The sequence below is a fragment of the Ptychodera flava genome, chromosome 1 (genome assembly GCF_041260155.1).
Source record: "Ptychodera flava strain L36383 chromosome 1, AS_Pfla_20210202, whole genome shotgun sequence".
In the NCBI taxonomy this organism is placed as follows: Eukaryota; Metazoa; Hemichordata; class Enteropneusta; family Ptychoderidae; genus Ptychodera; species Ptychodera flava.
Window position 1 is genome coordinate 86,522 of NC_091928.1, and position 18,451 is coordinate 104,972.

Genomic DNA, 18,451 nt, shown 5'->3' on the forward strand with positions numbered 1-18,451 from the left:
CAAAAAAAAAGTTGAAAAACCTTGGAATTTAGCCCTAATGAAATTGTCTGTTCAACATATTTTATTTTCAACAGGTGAGTATATCTTTAAAAATAGCGCCAATGGCACTTGATCACAACTGGCACATTGTGAAACTACTCTATCTCTGGGTACACCTATACATGAAATACTGAATGGGTAGGTGCTGTGGGTTTGGAGTTTGTCAGTACACACACCCACACAATCATATCATATACATACAGACCAACTTAAAGACAGACAATCTCAAACCTATAAGAAGAGTTTTCACTGGCACATATACTCTTGGCCATATGGGAGTTTGAATGGGTTAGCTCTACATACTGACATAGAGGAGAAGTTGTTGATTGTGCCTGCACTTCAAATGTTAAAGAATAGCCACCTGGCATTTGTAGCTGACAGCTGGGGAAAAGTGACACGGGACAAGAATGGATTTTAACTGTAAACAAATTTTATTCAATATGTAAACACTGAGCAGTATTAAAAAATCAAGCAGGTAGTATTTTTTAAAAAATACCGTCAAGGACAGTGTGCTCACATTCAGTTTGAATGGGTCTATTCGAGAAATATTTAAACCAAGAAAAGCCGGCTGACTCGCAGCGTGTTTGCAAGGTTATATCTGATTGGTCGATTGTCACTATTCACAGCCACTTAGGGAGTCTATTTGTATTGTTTTCATTATATTGGTAAGATTCAGCCACCCAATTGGATAACAGCTTCGAAATCGCTGCGAGTCGCCCCAGAAAAGCAAGAATGACAAAAGCAAATAAAGTCTGAAAGGTAGGTACTGGAGGTCATCTTTGGAAACATTCATATCGACTTCTATAGCAATGGGACAAGCAGATCCTAAACGCATAAGCAAATGTCAACAACAAAAAATAGACAGAGAAGGCTGAATAAAAAGAAAAGGTGGGTGTAAAAAAATGTACAAGGGATCTGGTAAAAATGTTATGCTAACTCATCAATCTTCTAGACCCTACCCCCTCCTGAATATCAAATGTTCCATCCCTTGGTATTACATAACGCCAGATGACAGGAAATATATTTACAACCTTGGGGATTTTTTAATTACAATGGATGAGCGTTATCATTCTAATGTAAACAGCACTTAAGTTAGTTACAGATAGTGAAATTCCTTCCACTGTGGGCAGTGATTACAACATCTGGAATTATCCTGGATCCAAATTTCTCATCAGTTCTTGTATGTCTTACATAGAAAAGATGCAAAAATTGGTCCGCAATGAAAAAATTTACCTCAGCTTTGTTTTCGCAATCAAATTTTCCTACAAATTGATACCAAATATGACAAAATTATGTTCACAGCCTTGAAAACTGTCTCATAATATATCCTGGGTTGGTGTAGGTCATTTAAGGTCACAAACTGTGAGAAAATTACCTAAACTATACAAATATGGGGGGTTCCCATCACTTTGAGCAAAAAATTTATCTAATAACGTCCCTCGGGACTTTACACCAAATTACAAAGCTATCAAACAAGTAATTTTGAGAACAAGTTTTCTTGACCAAAAAAGACAATATTGTCTTAAAAATACAAATTTGTATATTTCAGGACAATTTCCATATATCTAACTATTGTCATCTCTGTACATCTGTGTACCAAATATAAAAGCTGCCTGTCCAGGGGTTTTAAAAAGAAAATACTGTTTAAGATTTTTTGACCAAAAATGACAAAATTGCTCCAAAATAGTAATTTTCCTAATTTTGTCATAATTTCAACAAATTAGAAGAGTAACACCTGCGCAAAGATCCAACCCAAATTTGAAAGCGATTGGGCTGGCAGTTTCAGAGAAGAATTTTTACTGAAAATGAGAAAAATCACCAAAAAAATTCAGCAAAAATACAAAATTAAAGATATCTTCACAATATTCATAAAACTGTATAAGGTTCACCTAGGGTACTTGGCACACAAATTTTCAAAGCAATCAAAACAGCGGTTCTATAGTTATTAATTCTTGACCATTTTCACATTTTGTAAGCTCATTTGCATAATTTTGGCAATACAAACTTCATTTGAGCAAAATCCCATCTATAGCCCAGGATGCATCCCCACACCAAATAACAAGCTGAAACGTGCAGCGGTTTGCGTGTTTTTGATGTTGACGGACATACTGTACGTACGTACATACATACATACACACATACATACTGTCTCGGGACCTCCAGTGTCCTATTGTTTTGTAATATATAACAAGTGTGCCATGAGCTTGTTGAATACACCGATATCAAACAGCCAGGTAGCTGTAAACTGGCGCAAAATGGTTTGATCCATGCAGAAGCTTGCATAGGGAGATCGAATGGAGATAGCACAGCAGGCACAGTGTATGCTCTCTGACCAAAGTACCTCGGAGTTTTCCAAGGGATATTGGAAGATTGGAGGGAAAGTGATAGGGGCTTATCAAAGTTGGTCTGCAGTTCATTTGTGTGCTGTTGTAAGAGTCCTTTGTTCTCTCACTGAACGGATTGATCACACCATACACGTTTTTTATCCAAATGCACACACAAAACAAAGTCCCGAAGTAGCGAATTCCAGCCATTTTCAAACCACACTGTTGTCAGTGGGGTAAACAATATTCGCAAAAATCACATTTCCAGGCTAATAGACTATGTTTTATGAAATAACATGTCCTTATCACAAAATAAAAAGATCTTTGTCTTTAAATCAATGCGCCAGTAAACAGGTCCAGCAGCTAGTTATGTCATCAAGTCTGTAATGTTAAGAGTCATAACAAATGTGAGAAATCTAAAACATTAAATATGTTGTTTTTTATCAATTTTATTACTAAAAGCGCATGAAAATCTCTGATACTTTGAATCAGCCATCTTGCATATTTCTAACATTCATCTAAACCTCATTTCCACAACTCATTAAATAGTCCACAATGCAGGATTGGTGTACATTCCAAAACTACATATATGAAAGACCCCTAAAATCAATTAGTTAAAAGGGGGGGTTAGAAATTTCCCAAAACTATCTAACCGCTGCTCCGTTTGGCTCCATTTTTCGGAATCGGAACCTTGGAACCAGTCTGAATATCGGTACCAAATATCAATGCAGTCTGTTCAGCGGTTTTTGACTTTTTGTCGTTTACGGAAAATGGACGACGTCTGACACCGGTTGAAACTAACCCTATATCACAACTTCCAGTTGTGATAAAAATTGACTGACTGACTGTAACTTGTTCCGTATAACATACATAGTGAGGTACATACAAATACATGCATGTTATCGGTATTAATATGTTTGTTAACTTGAAACTCTATATGTTATGTTCAATAAAACAAATGTGTGATTAAAATGTAAGTTTTAGAACACATGGTGAAATATCATCGATCAATCGCGTGAAGGTGTAAATGTCACCGTGAAACAATACTCATTCGTACTGATATTAACGTCAAACGATCGCGACATTCGAGACAAGCGTACGACCTTGCGGTTTTGAAAAGTGATTTTGTGGACAGATTTTGCAAAACATCGAGTGTTTCCGATCATCATATTTCAACCAAGACTCTCTACCCAGCAGCCATGACCTCTGAAATTTGTGTCACCTTGGGCTTTTTCGGAGTGTTTCCAATTGCTCCGTCAACATCATCGTGGTTATTATCATCCGTTGATATTTTCAGCATTTTTTCAGCTGCGTCTTCAGTCTTTTCTAGTGACCTTGACTTAGCTATTCCAGCGGCAGAGGTATTTTCGTAATGGTAGTCGTTACGTAACAGTGTGATCATGTGGGGTGACAAATTTGTTTTACGGAAGCTGTTGACAGCAATGACGTCACTTTTGTCTCCTCAAGTCAACTAGTAATAATAACTGAAAAATTTATATAGTGCCATATATCCAAAAAGTCTGCCCATAGGCGCTTTACAAAACAACAAGTCATTAACAATGACATAGTCCCCACGTGTAATAGGAGTATTAGTCTTGATTGGGCAGGGAAATGTAGTCATTAGGAAGTATCACTGGAGTGTATATGTTGAGATCTATGGGCACATAGGTCTATGTCGTTGTTCCCAATTGGAAATACATGAGGCATGTCTAAGTTATGGTTCTAAATTGGGAAAAAAGATCAGACCTCTAGCTGTATTGGCCAGCCAAGAAATACATATGCACATAATAAATGAGGTACAAGATGTGACATCTTAAGGTCTAATATCCTATCAAAATTGGAGGGTATAGAACTTGTGGTTACTGAGTTATGCATATATATGTATAATCAAGGTCAAACGTCATTGAGGTCACGTGACATTTTGAAAAAAAATTGTATCGCTAATTAATCCCTATATGCCAAAAATCAGACCTCTAGCTCTATTCGCTTGCTCAGTTAGATATGCACATAATTAATGAGGTTCAATATGTGGCGTCATAAGGTCTTCCATCATACCAAATATGAAGGGTGTACCACTTGTGGTTACTGAGTTATGGACAAATATGTATATTTCAGGTCAAAGGTCATTGAGGTCACGTAACATTTTGTAAAAAAAAATTGTATTGCTAAGTCATCCCTATATACCAAAATTAGACCTCTAGCTCTATTGGCTCGCTCAAAATTAGATATGCACATAATTAATGAGGTACAATATGTGGTGTCATAAGGTGTAAAAAATACCTTTAGCTATCTTAACGAATCAAATTATTCAGAATATTATTCTACTGAAACCTGAAAATATTAGATACACTCTATGTCAAGCAAGAGAAGTTAATTAGTGAAGGCGATGAATCATACTATTCATGAAGGTTGTAGCACTTGTGGTTACTGGGTTATGGACAAATATGTATATTTGAGGTCAAACGTCACCCAGGTCACGTGACATTTTGTCAAAAAAATTGTATTGCTAAGTTATCCCTATATACCAAAAATCAGACCTCTAGCTCTATCGGCTCGCTCAACATTAGATATGCACATAATTAATGAGGTACAATATTTAGCGTCATATGGTGTCCCATCATACCATATATGAAGGTTGTATCACTTGTGGTTACTGAGTTATGGACAAATATGTATATTTGAGGTCAAAGGTCACCGAGGTCACGTGACATTTTGTTAAAAAAATTGTATTGCTAAGTTATCCCTATATACCAAGAATCAGCCTTCTAGCTCTATTGGCTCGCTCAAAATTAGATATACACATAATTAATGAGGTACAATATGTGGCGTCATAAGGTGTTCCATCATACCATATATGAAGGGTGTAGCACTTGTGGTTACTGAGTTATGGACAAATATGTATATTTGAGGTCAAAGGTCACCGAGGTCACGTGACATTTTGTCAAAATATCTGAGATATCTGCGTGGACGGACGGACATGACCCAATCTATAAGCCCCCTGGACTTCATCCGTGAGGCTAAAAACTGTGTCACTGCATCCTTTTTGCAATATGAATACGATGAGAAACTAAATTTTTATTTTACTTGGCCTTATACATGGGATTCTATGCAGAACTGACTTATACAGCGGAGTCTATGGAGACTATTTCCATAATTCCCTGCCCAGGAGACTATTTCCATAATTGATCCGAGATGTCACCAGTGTGTGGACAAGATATTTAGCAGTGTCCTCTGTAAGGTACTTTCTGATCAGACTAATACTTCTGATGTGAAAAGAGGCTGTTGTACAGGTTTCTGTAATGTGGCGATCCATATTCATGAGACGATCAAATTGAAGTCTAAGATTTCTGGCTGTTGCAGTTCGCATAATAGTACAACCATTAATTTGAATATACGGAAATTTGAAAAGGGAAAGTTTAGGTCGTGATCCAAAGAACAGCAATTCAGTCTTATTAGAGTTTAGCTTCAGGAAATTAAAAGTCATCCATCTGTGTATTTCAGCAATTGTGTCCTCCATGTGAGAGATGCTCTTGTGAGTGTCTCTTACTTTGAAACTTAAATACAACTGAGTATCATCAGCAAATAGATGGCACTGTATATTGTGTCGCCGGATGATATTTCCAAGTGGAGACATGTATATAATGAACAGAATTGGTCCCAACACTGAGCCTTGAGGTACACAAAATTTCAACTTCTGCGGTTTCAAAAAAGAGTTCCCTATACAAACTTTCTGATAATGATCGCTAAGATAGGATTCAAACCAGGCCAGAGCAGAACTATTGATACCCATTTGAGACACACGAGTAAGCAGAACAGCATGGTCAATTGTGTCAAAAGCTGATCATAAATCAAGGAGGACAAGCATGACAATTTTTTGTTGATCCATTGCCATTAGTAATAGTATGTCATTTTAAACTCGTACCAGGGCAGTTTCAGTACTATGTGCTTCTTTGTATGCAGACTGCATTGATTTGCCAAGCTCGTTGATATGTAGATGATGAATTAACCTTTCAGAAACAATCTTCTCCATAACTTTTGAAAGAAATGGCAGGTTTGATACCAGTCTGTAGTTTTTTTGTATATCATGATCAAGATTTGACTTCCTCAGTACATAACTTCCTCAGTTATGTAACTTTGTCGCTAAAAAGGAAAGTTTGCCGTTTTGCTTTGTTTCACCGTCACTATGCGCATGTCCTTCACTGCTGACAATGGCATGGCTGTCACTCCCCTGTTGTATGCAGGGCAGCGCACAGACAGAAAACATTATGACGTCATATTGCAATTTTTGATTTATAAGTTTGGCTAATTTTTGCCAAAATCTTCTCGCCAAATGCTACTTTTTTCTCGCATTTGCGATTGGGAGAGCGGGCAGCAGAAACACTGCATCTTGTGGTTGTTGAAGTTTGTGAAAAACCAATATGGCTGCCAAACCATGTGACCTATAGACATACTTTCGCAAACTTGAAAGTACTCACCATGAAGGATGATACAAGTGAAATTTCAAATGAAATGGTGCATTGATTCTAGAGAGGATAATTTTTAAATTTCGCAAATTTGAAAGTGCTCACACTGATAATGATATGAGTAAAATAGAAGTTAAAAATGTGTTGGTATATCTGTGAAATGACTAAAGGTGGCTACACAGACAGACTCAGGGCCAAATCCTTATGTTATTCAGGCTTTGTCTGGATGCACTTTCAATCATACACCTTGTGAAAATGTGGTGAACTATTTCTTTCATTTGTTTTGTTTCTATTTTGCAGGATGATAAACAGTTCAAAGAAAATTTCAGACTATTGTACTAATTGTAATAATATAAAAGCTTCTGACCTGTAGGTTGGTATCTTCCATAAATTAACCCATTTATACTGCTTCATGTTCAAGTACTCAAGAGTCTTCTTGCCAGCATAGATGCCAAGACTATTACAAATAAGGGCATCCATTATCCACTGAAATAAAAACACACAGCCACTGTCAATAATACATGTTCAAATCAAGTATTCAAACTGTAATTTATGGTGGAGCTGCACATAACCAATATACTTTTTCACAGTAATTTCTTATCAAAGATGACATGAAAATCCCTCATACTTTACATTTTCAAACAAGCGGCCTAGCGGCCGATATAGCTCCGCTGAGTTTTATAGAGAATAACTATTTTTGACACATGTGATGAAGGAGGTGGAAATCTTTGATAGCTTAATGCAGTGGCCACAAAAAAGTGGCTAAAATAGCTGCAAAAATACACAATTGAAGATTTCATCATACTTTGAATATACATTACAGCGGATCATCCCTAAGAACATGTCAACCAAAGCTATCTGATGAGTAGTTTTTTGAGAACAAAATTTTCTGACCAAAAATGGCAACAATTGCCCCAAAAAATCACAAAAGATCAAACTTAGTTCATCTATAGAATCCTGTATACCAAATTTCAAAGCTGTTAAACCAGTACTTTTTGAGAAACACATTTTTGACCAAAAATGGAAAAAATTGCCCAAAAATCAAAAATTCCGGATTTCATCATAATTTCAATAAATATCATTTAGTTCATCTAGAGAAACCTGTATACCAAATTTCAAAGCTATCACGCAAGTGAGTTAACACTTTCACCGCGGGAGGGCGCATTCTGCGCCAACGGCCAGACTGCGGGAGGCGCGTAAACGCGCCAAGAACGTACGCGTTTATATGCGTTCGATATACGTTGGCTTTGTCTGATCTACATCATGTTTGTTGACTATTTCCTCAAGCCTAGTGTAGCGTACGAGGTAGAGGTCAAACCTAAATGAGCATGCGCGCCAAATTTCTAAACAATTACCGCAATATTCGGTCACTTCGCCGTAATTTGTAAGGATCGTGTGATCAGTTGTTATTTTTCTGTCAGGGGTATTTAAAAATGGCGACGCGGGCACAGTTTAACACTGACTAAGCCCTTGAGCATGTTTTTCTAGACATTGATAGTGGAATTGTCACTGATCGTGAAACTGAAGTCGACGGAGATAGCGGAAGTCGAATTTCAAATTACAACTCTAATACCGAACTTGAATATGTTCCCGAACCAGTTGAGCAAAGACAGAGAGTGCAAGCAAGACAGAAAGGTAGGCCAGCTGAGCATGCTGAGAGAAAAGTGCTACAAAGGGTCGGTGACCGACGTCACAAATGTTGATGGGGTATCCTGAGGATGTTGTACGACATCAATCTATCAGTGACAATTACACATCGGACTAGCTACAAGTATATAAGCATATATATAATATATCTCTCTTTTGAATGTCAGATGATACCTGTTGTTCGAAGATGAACTTGTAATAAATATGCATATTTACTTCATTTATGTTGAATATGTTTTAGAGTATGTATTCCCCCTGCTTAATTTGAGTTAATATAATGTAAGTAGTAATTTTATAAGTGTTACGCTGAAAAAATATACATTTATATATTGAAATAACAAAAAATGCAACATTTTTTGAATTTTTTTTGTAAAATCCAATATGGCCGCCATTATCACGTGACCTTCCAGATGAGTCACGTGACTTTTTGTTAATTTTTATAATGCTCTGTCATGTTACAATACTCACTGAAAAAATTGTCCCGAATCCTAGTATAGTTACAAAGATACAGCTAATGCATGTAAATCAACATTTATAGGGCCATATATCCATAGAAAACTACGCACAGGAATGCACGTATAAAAATTAATTACGCAGTGAAAGTGTTAAGGCAGGGGTCCAGCAGGGGTCCAGACCGAATTTCGAGCTGAATTTCATTTTTCAAAAACTACTAGTCATATTTTGATGAAATTTGGTACGCATACGTAGTTTTGATAGCTCTTTCAGTTTATGTCACTTAAATTTGCATAAAAGGTGTCACGTGATTTTTATATTGACATTTTCGCGCCAAAATCGCGTATATTACTTATCGGCATATTCCAACTTGTAAACCACATTTAAACTATGTTTTTCCGGCATATGATAATAGAATGGGTTTAGTACAATCGATCAACATCCTTTACAAAGAGAAATTCTTGAGTTAATCGCCTCAAATTTTCGCCAAATACGTACGATTTGTAGGAAAAGTCAATTCTTGGTTGAGTTTCGGTGATTTTTTAAAGACACGCTACCAAATCATACATGTTTAAGGTATTGTTGTAAAGATATTTTAAGCCTTAGTTTGGGGATAGCAAAAGTTCAGGAAAAAAATGCGATCTACAAGTTGGAATTTTCGAAAGAAATCTGGTCGCTTTGTGCGCGATCGGGCCATCTCGCAAGCAATCCAAAAGGTCATGACCCCGTCGCCTGTTACCGAAACAATTTGTAATTTTAAGTTGGAAAGTGGCTGCACACATCATCCCTCTCGTCTTGTTTGTGCTTCAATGTGTTTTCTGTCTGTATCGGGTAAGGTTGTTGGTGAGAAAATTAACAAATTGGTTGTTATAGCCATGGTGAGACGTGGAAGTATGTCTCAGACCACCGTGACCTTTTGACCCCCACGTTTCCTACCAGTTCGTTCCTCAGTGGCTTATATAAACATGGAGATACCAAATGTATCTCCATGAAAGCACATCTCTTCCTTAATTTTATATTGTATCTATGTTGTTGATCTCTGCATTCTTCTTGCAGGGAAGCAAGAATACTCATATTTGGATCGTTTTGTGTCCGACTCTGTTCATTTACCCTTGTCACCTCGTTCCTCATGCCGTGGACTTTGGCAGATCGTGGACTTTGGCCTCAGGATGGCTGATGTATGGATTTCGTTTGTACGCGATGATCGGCCTATTCTATGTGTTCGAAGTTCCACACAGTGCTTATGGGCTATCTTTTGTTGTGAACACTAGTGTGTCCTTTGTCACTTCGTTGGCTCGATGATGTTCCAGTTAGGAACTTTGTTTGTGATATGATTTTAGAGATTTCATGTGTGGGCAGTGTTGTTTTATTAATATTCATGACCCTAATGCATATTCATGATAACGTTTGACGCCCATGCCTTAACCTACTTGCGCAGACCAGTACTTTTTGAGAAACACATTTTTTGACCACAAATGGCAAAAATTGCCCAAAAATTACAAAATTGCAGATTTCATCATAATTTCAATAAATATCATTAAGGTGATCTGTAGGAACCTGTGTACCAAATATCAAAGGCATAAGATGAGTAGTTTTGGAAATACACATTTTTTGACCAAAAATGGCAAAAATGACCCCAAAAATACAAAATTGCAGATTTCATCATAATTTCAAAAAATATCATTTACTTCATCTGTGGGAACCTGTACACCAAATTTCAAAGCTATCAGACCAGTACATTTTGAGAAACACATTTTTTGACCACAAATGGCAAAAATTGCCCCAAAAATTCAAAATTGCAGATTTCATCATAATTTCAATGAATATTATTGAGGTGATCTGTAGGAACCTGTATACTAAATTGCAAAGCTATCAGATGAGTAGTTTTGGAAATACACATTTTTTGACCAAAAATGGCAAAAATTGCCCCAAAAATACAAAATTGCAGATTTCATCATAATTTCAATAAATATCATTTAGTTCATGTGTAGGAACCTCTATACCAAATTTCAAAGCTATCAGATAAGTAGTTTTGGAAATACACATTTTTTGACCAAAAATGGCAAAAATTGCCCCAAAAATACAAAATTACAGATTTCATCAGAAATTGAATATATATTACTTAGTGCATCTATAGAAATCTGTATACCAAATTTCAAAACTATCAGACCAGTACTTTTTGAGAAATATATTTTTTGACTAAAAATGGCAAAAGTTGCCTTAAAAATGCAAATTTGCATATTTCTGCATAATTTGAACAAATTTGAAATAGATCATCCCTAGAGACATATGTACCAAATATCAAAACTATCTGACTGGTAGTTTTGAAGAAGAAGATTTTTAAAGATATTTTTACCAAAAATGACAAAAATTGCCTCAAAAAAACAAATATGCAGATTTCACCACGATTTGAAGAAATCTGACTGAAGTCACCCTAAGTAAACTGCATATCAATTTTCAAAGCAATCGGACAAGCAGTTTCAGAGAAGACGATTTTTTTACCAAAACCACCAAAAAATACCCCAAAAATACAAATATGCAAATTTCACCACGATTTGAACAAACTTAAGTGAGGTCACCCAAAGTGAACTGCATATAAAATTTCAAAGCAATTGGACTTGCGGTTTCAGAGGAGAAGGCAATTGTTGACAGACGACGACGGAAAATTAACCTATTTGATAAGCTCAGCGTCGCTGACAGTGGAGCTAAAAAGCAGAGAATCTTCAGTTTTGTGTGGTAGCAGTTGTTTACTTGAAGGATGAAAAGGGTACATGCTTCACGAAGGAAACCTCAAGTTTGGTGTTAATGATGAAAATCAAGTAAATCAAAAACTTGATACTACTTTATGAAATTTCATAGTTCATTTACACTGGAGAACATGTTGAAAACCTGATAACAATCATGATAAGCAAAATTGAAATGACTGATATAGATAGATAAGATAATGTCAGTACTCATGGCCTTCGGCCAAAATGTACAAACCAATATATATAAATGATAGACTGGTCGCTATAGAAATGTACAGAGGATAGAGTTTTGTGGCATAACAAATAAACCTACTAAGTTTCCTTAGTGTATTTGCATCATGAGATGACAATTATTGAATATCTTGAACTTATGTACAAGAGGTGGATTAAAGTAATATTATGGAATGTATTTCTGTGTCAGCTCATTATACAGTGGACAGACAAGTACAAAGTGCAACTCGTGTTCAATGTGGTCACCTTCACGCATTTCACATATTCTTAAAGCCCTTGGAATATTATTCTTGTGCCTGGATTCAATTTTCAAATTATAAGCAGAAGTTCTAAATTGTGTAATTTCGAAAATATCTTTGTCAATACAGGTTAAATATGGTTTATAAAACAAGATCTCTCTTGAAGGTGGCATATGTATCTAATTTTCTGATGCATTAATTTCAATTTGACCAAAGCTGTATATCTACTGTCATCAATCAATCAATCAATCAAAAGCATTTATATAGCGCCAAAATCCATTACGAGGTAATGTTCTAAGGCGCTGAACAAGAACACAAAAATCAAAAAGCTCTCTCAAAGAGATGTGATTTCAAGGCCTTTTTAAGGTGATCAATGAAGGCGACTGGCGAAGTTCCGACGGAAGACTGTTCAACAAATCGGGAGCACATCTTGAGAAGGAGCATTTCCCATACGTTTGCAGGTTACACCGTGGCACATGAAGAAGACTTTTCTCATTTGATCGAAGTAAGCGAGGTGAAGGTTTGATGTGAAGCAGATCTGATAAATACACAGGAGCAGTTCCATTTAATGCCTTGTATGTAATCAGAAAAATTTTGCAATGGATCCTGTATTGTACTGGTAACCAATGAAGTTCCTTAAGTGTAGAGGTGACGTGGTCAGATTTCCTTATCCTTGACACAATCCTAGCTGCAGTGTTTTGGGCAAGTTGGAGTGGCTTGATGTCCTTTGAAGGTAGTCCAAACAGGAGAGCGTTACAGTCGTCTAATTTGGATGAGATGAAGGCATGCATAACTATCTGACAGGTTTCTTTTGTGAGATATTGACGGATGTGACCAATTTTCCTGAGATGATAGTAGATGGCTTTGCATGTGGTGGCAATATGCTTCCTGAAGGTGAGTCGATCATCAAAAGTCACTCTGATATTACGGGCTGAACTTACAAGCTGAATGACAGATGATCCAATGTTGATAGAGTTGATAGGATGAAGTGTTCGAGCAAATTGGGATCGAATTAATAGGACATCAGTTTTACCATCATTTAGTTGAAGTTTGTTTTGAGTCGTCCACGATTTAATTTCCTGAATGGCTATTTCCATCTTCCTCACTGCTGATGATGTGTCGGGCCGTGAGAAGAATTGGTATAACTGGTTGTCGGATGGTCTCGGATTACTCAGATGTCACCGGATAACAGTAACATGGATAGAAGAATAAGTCGAACAGCCAAGCACATATCATTGCTGTTGGCGCAATGATGACAGACAGCTGTCCCACTCGGTGGCTGCTTGAAGGAACCAATTCTCGCTCTCCACACTTCTATATATGCACAGTGATGGCAGACTACTTTAAGTAACTGGTCGTAAAGTCTGTTGTGGAAAAAGTTCTGTATAAACGCAGAAAATAGGGCAATACTCGAGACACAAAGTGTACGATATATCTCTACCTGAATGCCCTCTGGCGACCCCCAAATGACTCATATTCAAAATGTAAGGGCTTAATAGCCAAACAAAACTGTTCTTTTGTTACATAGTTTAGATAATATGATTTGAGCGTTTCACAAATTTGACGCAGTCAGAGTGAAGTTTGATTTTTTTAAATGTTGAAATGGGAGAAAAAAGAAGCCAAGAAATTGGGTAATTTACATAAGTTTGCATACATTTACACTTCTTTCTCACTCAACTTACAATTTCTTATTATTTTAATCTTTGGTTAACAAATTAACAAACATTGACGAGATTTGCAATGCCAATCCCCCGAGCAGTTAGCATAACAAAGTTAATGTCATTAGCATCTCAACTGACATTCTGTCCAGCTGGGTACGTAGCAGTATGCACCTGCCACCCAAGCACATTGGCCAAAGTCCGTGTTTAGTATGGGTGGGAAACCTGTATCTTTAACCTCTGTCCCTTCTAAGTACACCCGAGCAGGGCGTATTGCCATCCAAGTTGCTGACAAGCCAACTTGAAAGATCGCCCATTAAGCAGTAATGGACTGGATGTCTCGTTCTTGTACAGTATACAAACAGTGCTTCATGGGCTTGTTTGGGTCATAACTGTTGCCTTCCGGGCGGCTTACCCAACTAAGGCGGTCAAACATCGAAGGTGCCAAAATTGCCAAGGGCTGTCTTGGCCTCGTCTGTTGGGCAAACATGGCTTGATCAAATAACATGGCCAGCATGTCTACGCCATCAGTGGTGAGGAAGACCCGTCATTGACACCCGAGTGGGTAAACCCCAGAATGTACTGACTGGTACCTCTACCTGAGTCGGTCGTACTACGTATCAACCGAACACAGGTCTGCCAACTACAGTTAGACACGGCCGTCAGCCAAACTTCATTGGGACACCATAGGTGTAACAAGTCGGTAAACAATGAATCACGCACCAAACCACAGCCGCCAAGTCAGTGAACAATTGTTATAAATATTTAATGCCTTGTTTGTGAATGGCAAGGCCAAGGCAGTGTGTTCCATTGCACGGCTTGAACATCAAGAGTGAAATGCAGCCGACAACGTATGACATCTGAGTGGTAATCTTTTCGAGAAGGTAACAAGTCGGTTAAAAGCAGCAGTTACCCTTCACAAGTGTTGCTCAAGTCCATTCAAATCACTTCCATCAGAGGAACAAATCAAGTCGAGCCCATCAAAATCCGTCCGCACTTTCCGTCAATCAGGACTAAGTCCGTGATTTTCATCTTGCACCATTGGCAAAAAATAGTGGCAATGTCATTGTTTGCTCCCATATAGTTATCAAAACAAGCCAACAATTGTATGAAACATGGACATACATACAGACAGACTGACATACACAGACTGGCACAGAGTGATGACATTGGCCCTTGAGTGTGCCTTGGCCCATGGAGATAACGAACAGCTGAATGTTATGATAAAACAGTTAAATATAGGCAAACAGGCACAAAGGGTGAATATGTTACAGCAATTTGATTAGTTTCTTTTCCTTTTCTACTTCTGTGATAATTTTAAGACAATCAATCTGCAAGGCAGTTTATGTATTGACAAATATATTATCTTTTACAAGCACACAGCAAACTGTTCTTGATTTTTCATTTACAATATTTGACATAGACTGAAAAACATAACATGCAACCAATGTTTACATTTTGCCCATACACCAGGTACATGGAGAGATTTCAACAAACAATCATTAACTCAGAAACCCTACAGGGAAAAGTAAACATTGTTTTCTTCCAGAACAACTGGTACATCCACATCTGGAACAACTTACAAACTTAGCCAATTACACAAGGATGATGATACAAGAGATAAAGTTAAGAAATTTAACTGTGGTGAACTTGACTATTCCTTTCAAATCCTTACCTAACTTGACTAATATACACTGCATGGTTGATTGCCTGCAAAAATACATCAGGGGTGGACCATTTGATAAAAGGGGGGGTGTCTGGAAGATTTATGAGGTACATTATCTTTTTATCCGATCCATTGTACATTCTTTTTCCACACTTTCCCACCTTTTCTTTTTGTCAAACCTTCTCTGGCTGATATTTTTTATTGACAATTGTTGGATTTTTTTTTCAAAATCTGCCAGGAACCCCCCTCCCCCAGGATATCAAATGGTCCATCCCTTCGTATTAACAATCTTTGCATGAGATATACAATGATCAGATGACAGGAAGTGTGTCAACTATTTACAACCTTGATACTCTTAAACATTGAACAAATTTTGGAATATATTTGTTGGAAACCAAACCTACTAAAGTCACCTCAGCTATGTTTTCTAATGATTTTTTTACCGCATTTCAACACCAAATACAGTTTACCATATCAAATGCTTTCTAAATCACCACATTATATACTCTTAGTTCCAGTAGGTATAAAATTATCAAAAACAGTCTTAAAAATACAAAATGAAAGATATCCCTGTAAAATTGACAGTTTCGCAAAGTTGCCCCAAAAATTCACAATTCCAGATTTCAACCTAATTTCAATACATCATATTATCATAAACCCTAGGAACCTGTTTACTAGATATCAAAGCAATCAGACTGGTAAATTTTGAGAAACAAATTTTTTGACCAAAAATGACAAAAATTGCCCCCAAAATACAAAATAGCAGATTTCATCCTAATTTCAATATATCTAATTAACATAAACCCTAGGAACCTGTACACTAAATATCAAAGCTACCAGATCAGTAGTTTTAGCAGAAATTGCCCCCAAAATAAAAAAAATAAAAAAATAGTGACAACATCACTGTTCGCTCCCATATAGTTATCAAAACAAGTCAACAATTGTATGAAACATGGACATACATATACAGACAGACTTACATACACAGACTGGCACAGAGTGATGACATTGACCCCAAGTGTGCCTTGGCTCATGGAGATAACGTACAGCTGAATGTTATGATAAAATAGTTAAGTATAGACCTATACAGGCACTGAGAGTGAATATGTTACAGCAATTTGATTAGTTGATTAGTTTCTTTTCCTTTTCTACTCCTGTGATAATCTTTAAGACAATCAATCTGCAAGGCAGTTTATGTATTGACAAATATGTTATCTTTTACAAGTACACAGTAAACTGTTTTTGATTTTTCATTTACAATATTTGACAAAGACTGAAATACATAACATGCAACCAATGTTTACACTTTGCCTATACACCAGATACATGGAGAAATTTCAACATACAATCATCAACTCAGAAACCCTACAGGGAAAAGTAAACATTGTTTTCTTCCAGAACAGCTGGTGCATCAACATCTGGAACAACTTACAAACTTAACCAATTACACAAGGATGATGAAACAAGAGATAAAATTAAACTGTGGTGAACTTGACCATCCCTTTCAAATCCTTACCTAACTTGACATCTTAAACTAAAATACACTGCATGGTTAATTGCGCACAAAAATACATCGGGGTGGACTATTTGATAAGGGACGGTGTCTGGAAGATCGATGAGGTACATTACAGTATCTTTTTTATCCGATCCATTGTACATTCTTTTTTCCCCACTCTCCCATCTTTTCGTTTTGTAAAACCTTCTCTGGCTGAATTTTTTATTTATTTGTTTGGAATTTTTTCAAAATCTGCCAGGATTTTTTTACTGCATTTCAACACCAAATACAGTTTACCATATCAAATGCTTACTAAATCACCACATTATATACTCTTAGTTCCAGTAGGTATAAAATTACCAAAAAAAATCTTAAAAATACAAAATGAAAGATATCCCAGTAAAACTGAAAGTTTCGCAAAGTTGCCCCAAAAATTCAAAATTATGGATTTCAACTTAATTTCAATATATCTTATTAACAAAAACCCTAAGAACCTGTTTACTAAATATCAAAGCAATCAGACTGGTAAATTTTGAGAAACAAATTTTTGACCAAAAATGAGAAAAATTGCCCCCAAAATACAAAATTGCAGATTTCATCCTAATTTTAAATATATCAAATTAACATAAACCCTAGGAAGATGTACACTAGATATCAAAGCTACCAGATCACAAGTTTTAGGAGAAAAATTTTTTGACCAAAAAGGCAAAATTGCCCAAAAATAAAAAATTGCCAGTTTCAACATACCTTCAATACATTATATTGGGATTAATCTTAGATACCTGTATACCAAATATCAAAGCTATCAAATCAGTAGTTTTTGATAAAAAAATTTTTTATCAAAAATTATGAAAATTGCCCCAAAATTACAAATATGACAATATCAATACAATTTGCACAAGCATGACTGAGGTCATTCTGAGGAACATGAATATAAAGTTTCATAGCAATCAGATGAGCAATTTCAGAGAACAAGATTTTTTGACTAAAAACGGAAAAAATACCCTAAAAATACAAACATGCAAATTTCATCCCAATTTTTTTCCCATTTTTGCACACATACTTTAGAATACCTAAAAAAATCTGCATACCAAGTTTCAACCAAATCTGACCACTGCTTACTGAGTTTTAGCCATTTGCAGGATTTTTCCTTTTTTCCCTTCATTTGCATATTTTTGGCACTGACATGTTCATTTGAACAAATTCACATCTCCACCCCTAGGTGCACCTGTACACCAAATACTAAGACAGTAAGTGCTACGGTTTAGGAGTTTTTGATGTGGACGGACATACATACATACATACATACAGACGACATTTTTCCACCTTATACGAATACCTCCCATTTGCATATATACATATGCATATTATATGGGAGCTAAAAATTGCCAGTTTCAACCTAACTTCAATACATTATATCGAGATAAATCTTAGATACCTGAATACCAAATATCAAAGCTATCAGATTAGTACTTTTTGGATAAAAAAA

At 36.4% G+C, this 18,451-nt stretch overlaps 1 protein-coding gene across 1 annotated transcript in view; it reads right to left on the reverse strand.

The window, feature by feature from the left end:
• The window catches only part of LOC139136135 (phosphatidylserine synthase 2-like), a 221,397-nt gene that overhangs the window by 46,900 nt on the left and 156,046 nt on the right, over positions 1–18,451 (reverse strand). Inside the window, exon 7 of the mRNA XM_070707625.1 lies at positions 7,194–7,312. Within this exon, the coding sequence (XP_070563726.1) occupies positions 7,194–7,312 (119 nt within the window). The remainder of the gene's footprint in view (positions 1–7,193; positions 7,313–18,451) is intronic.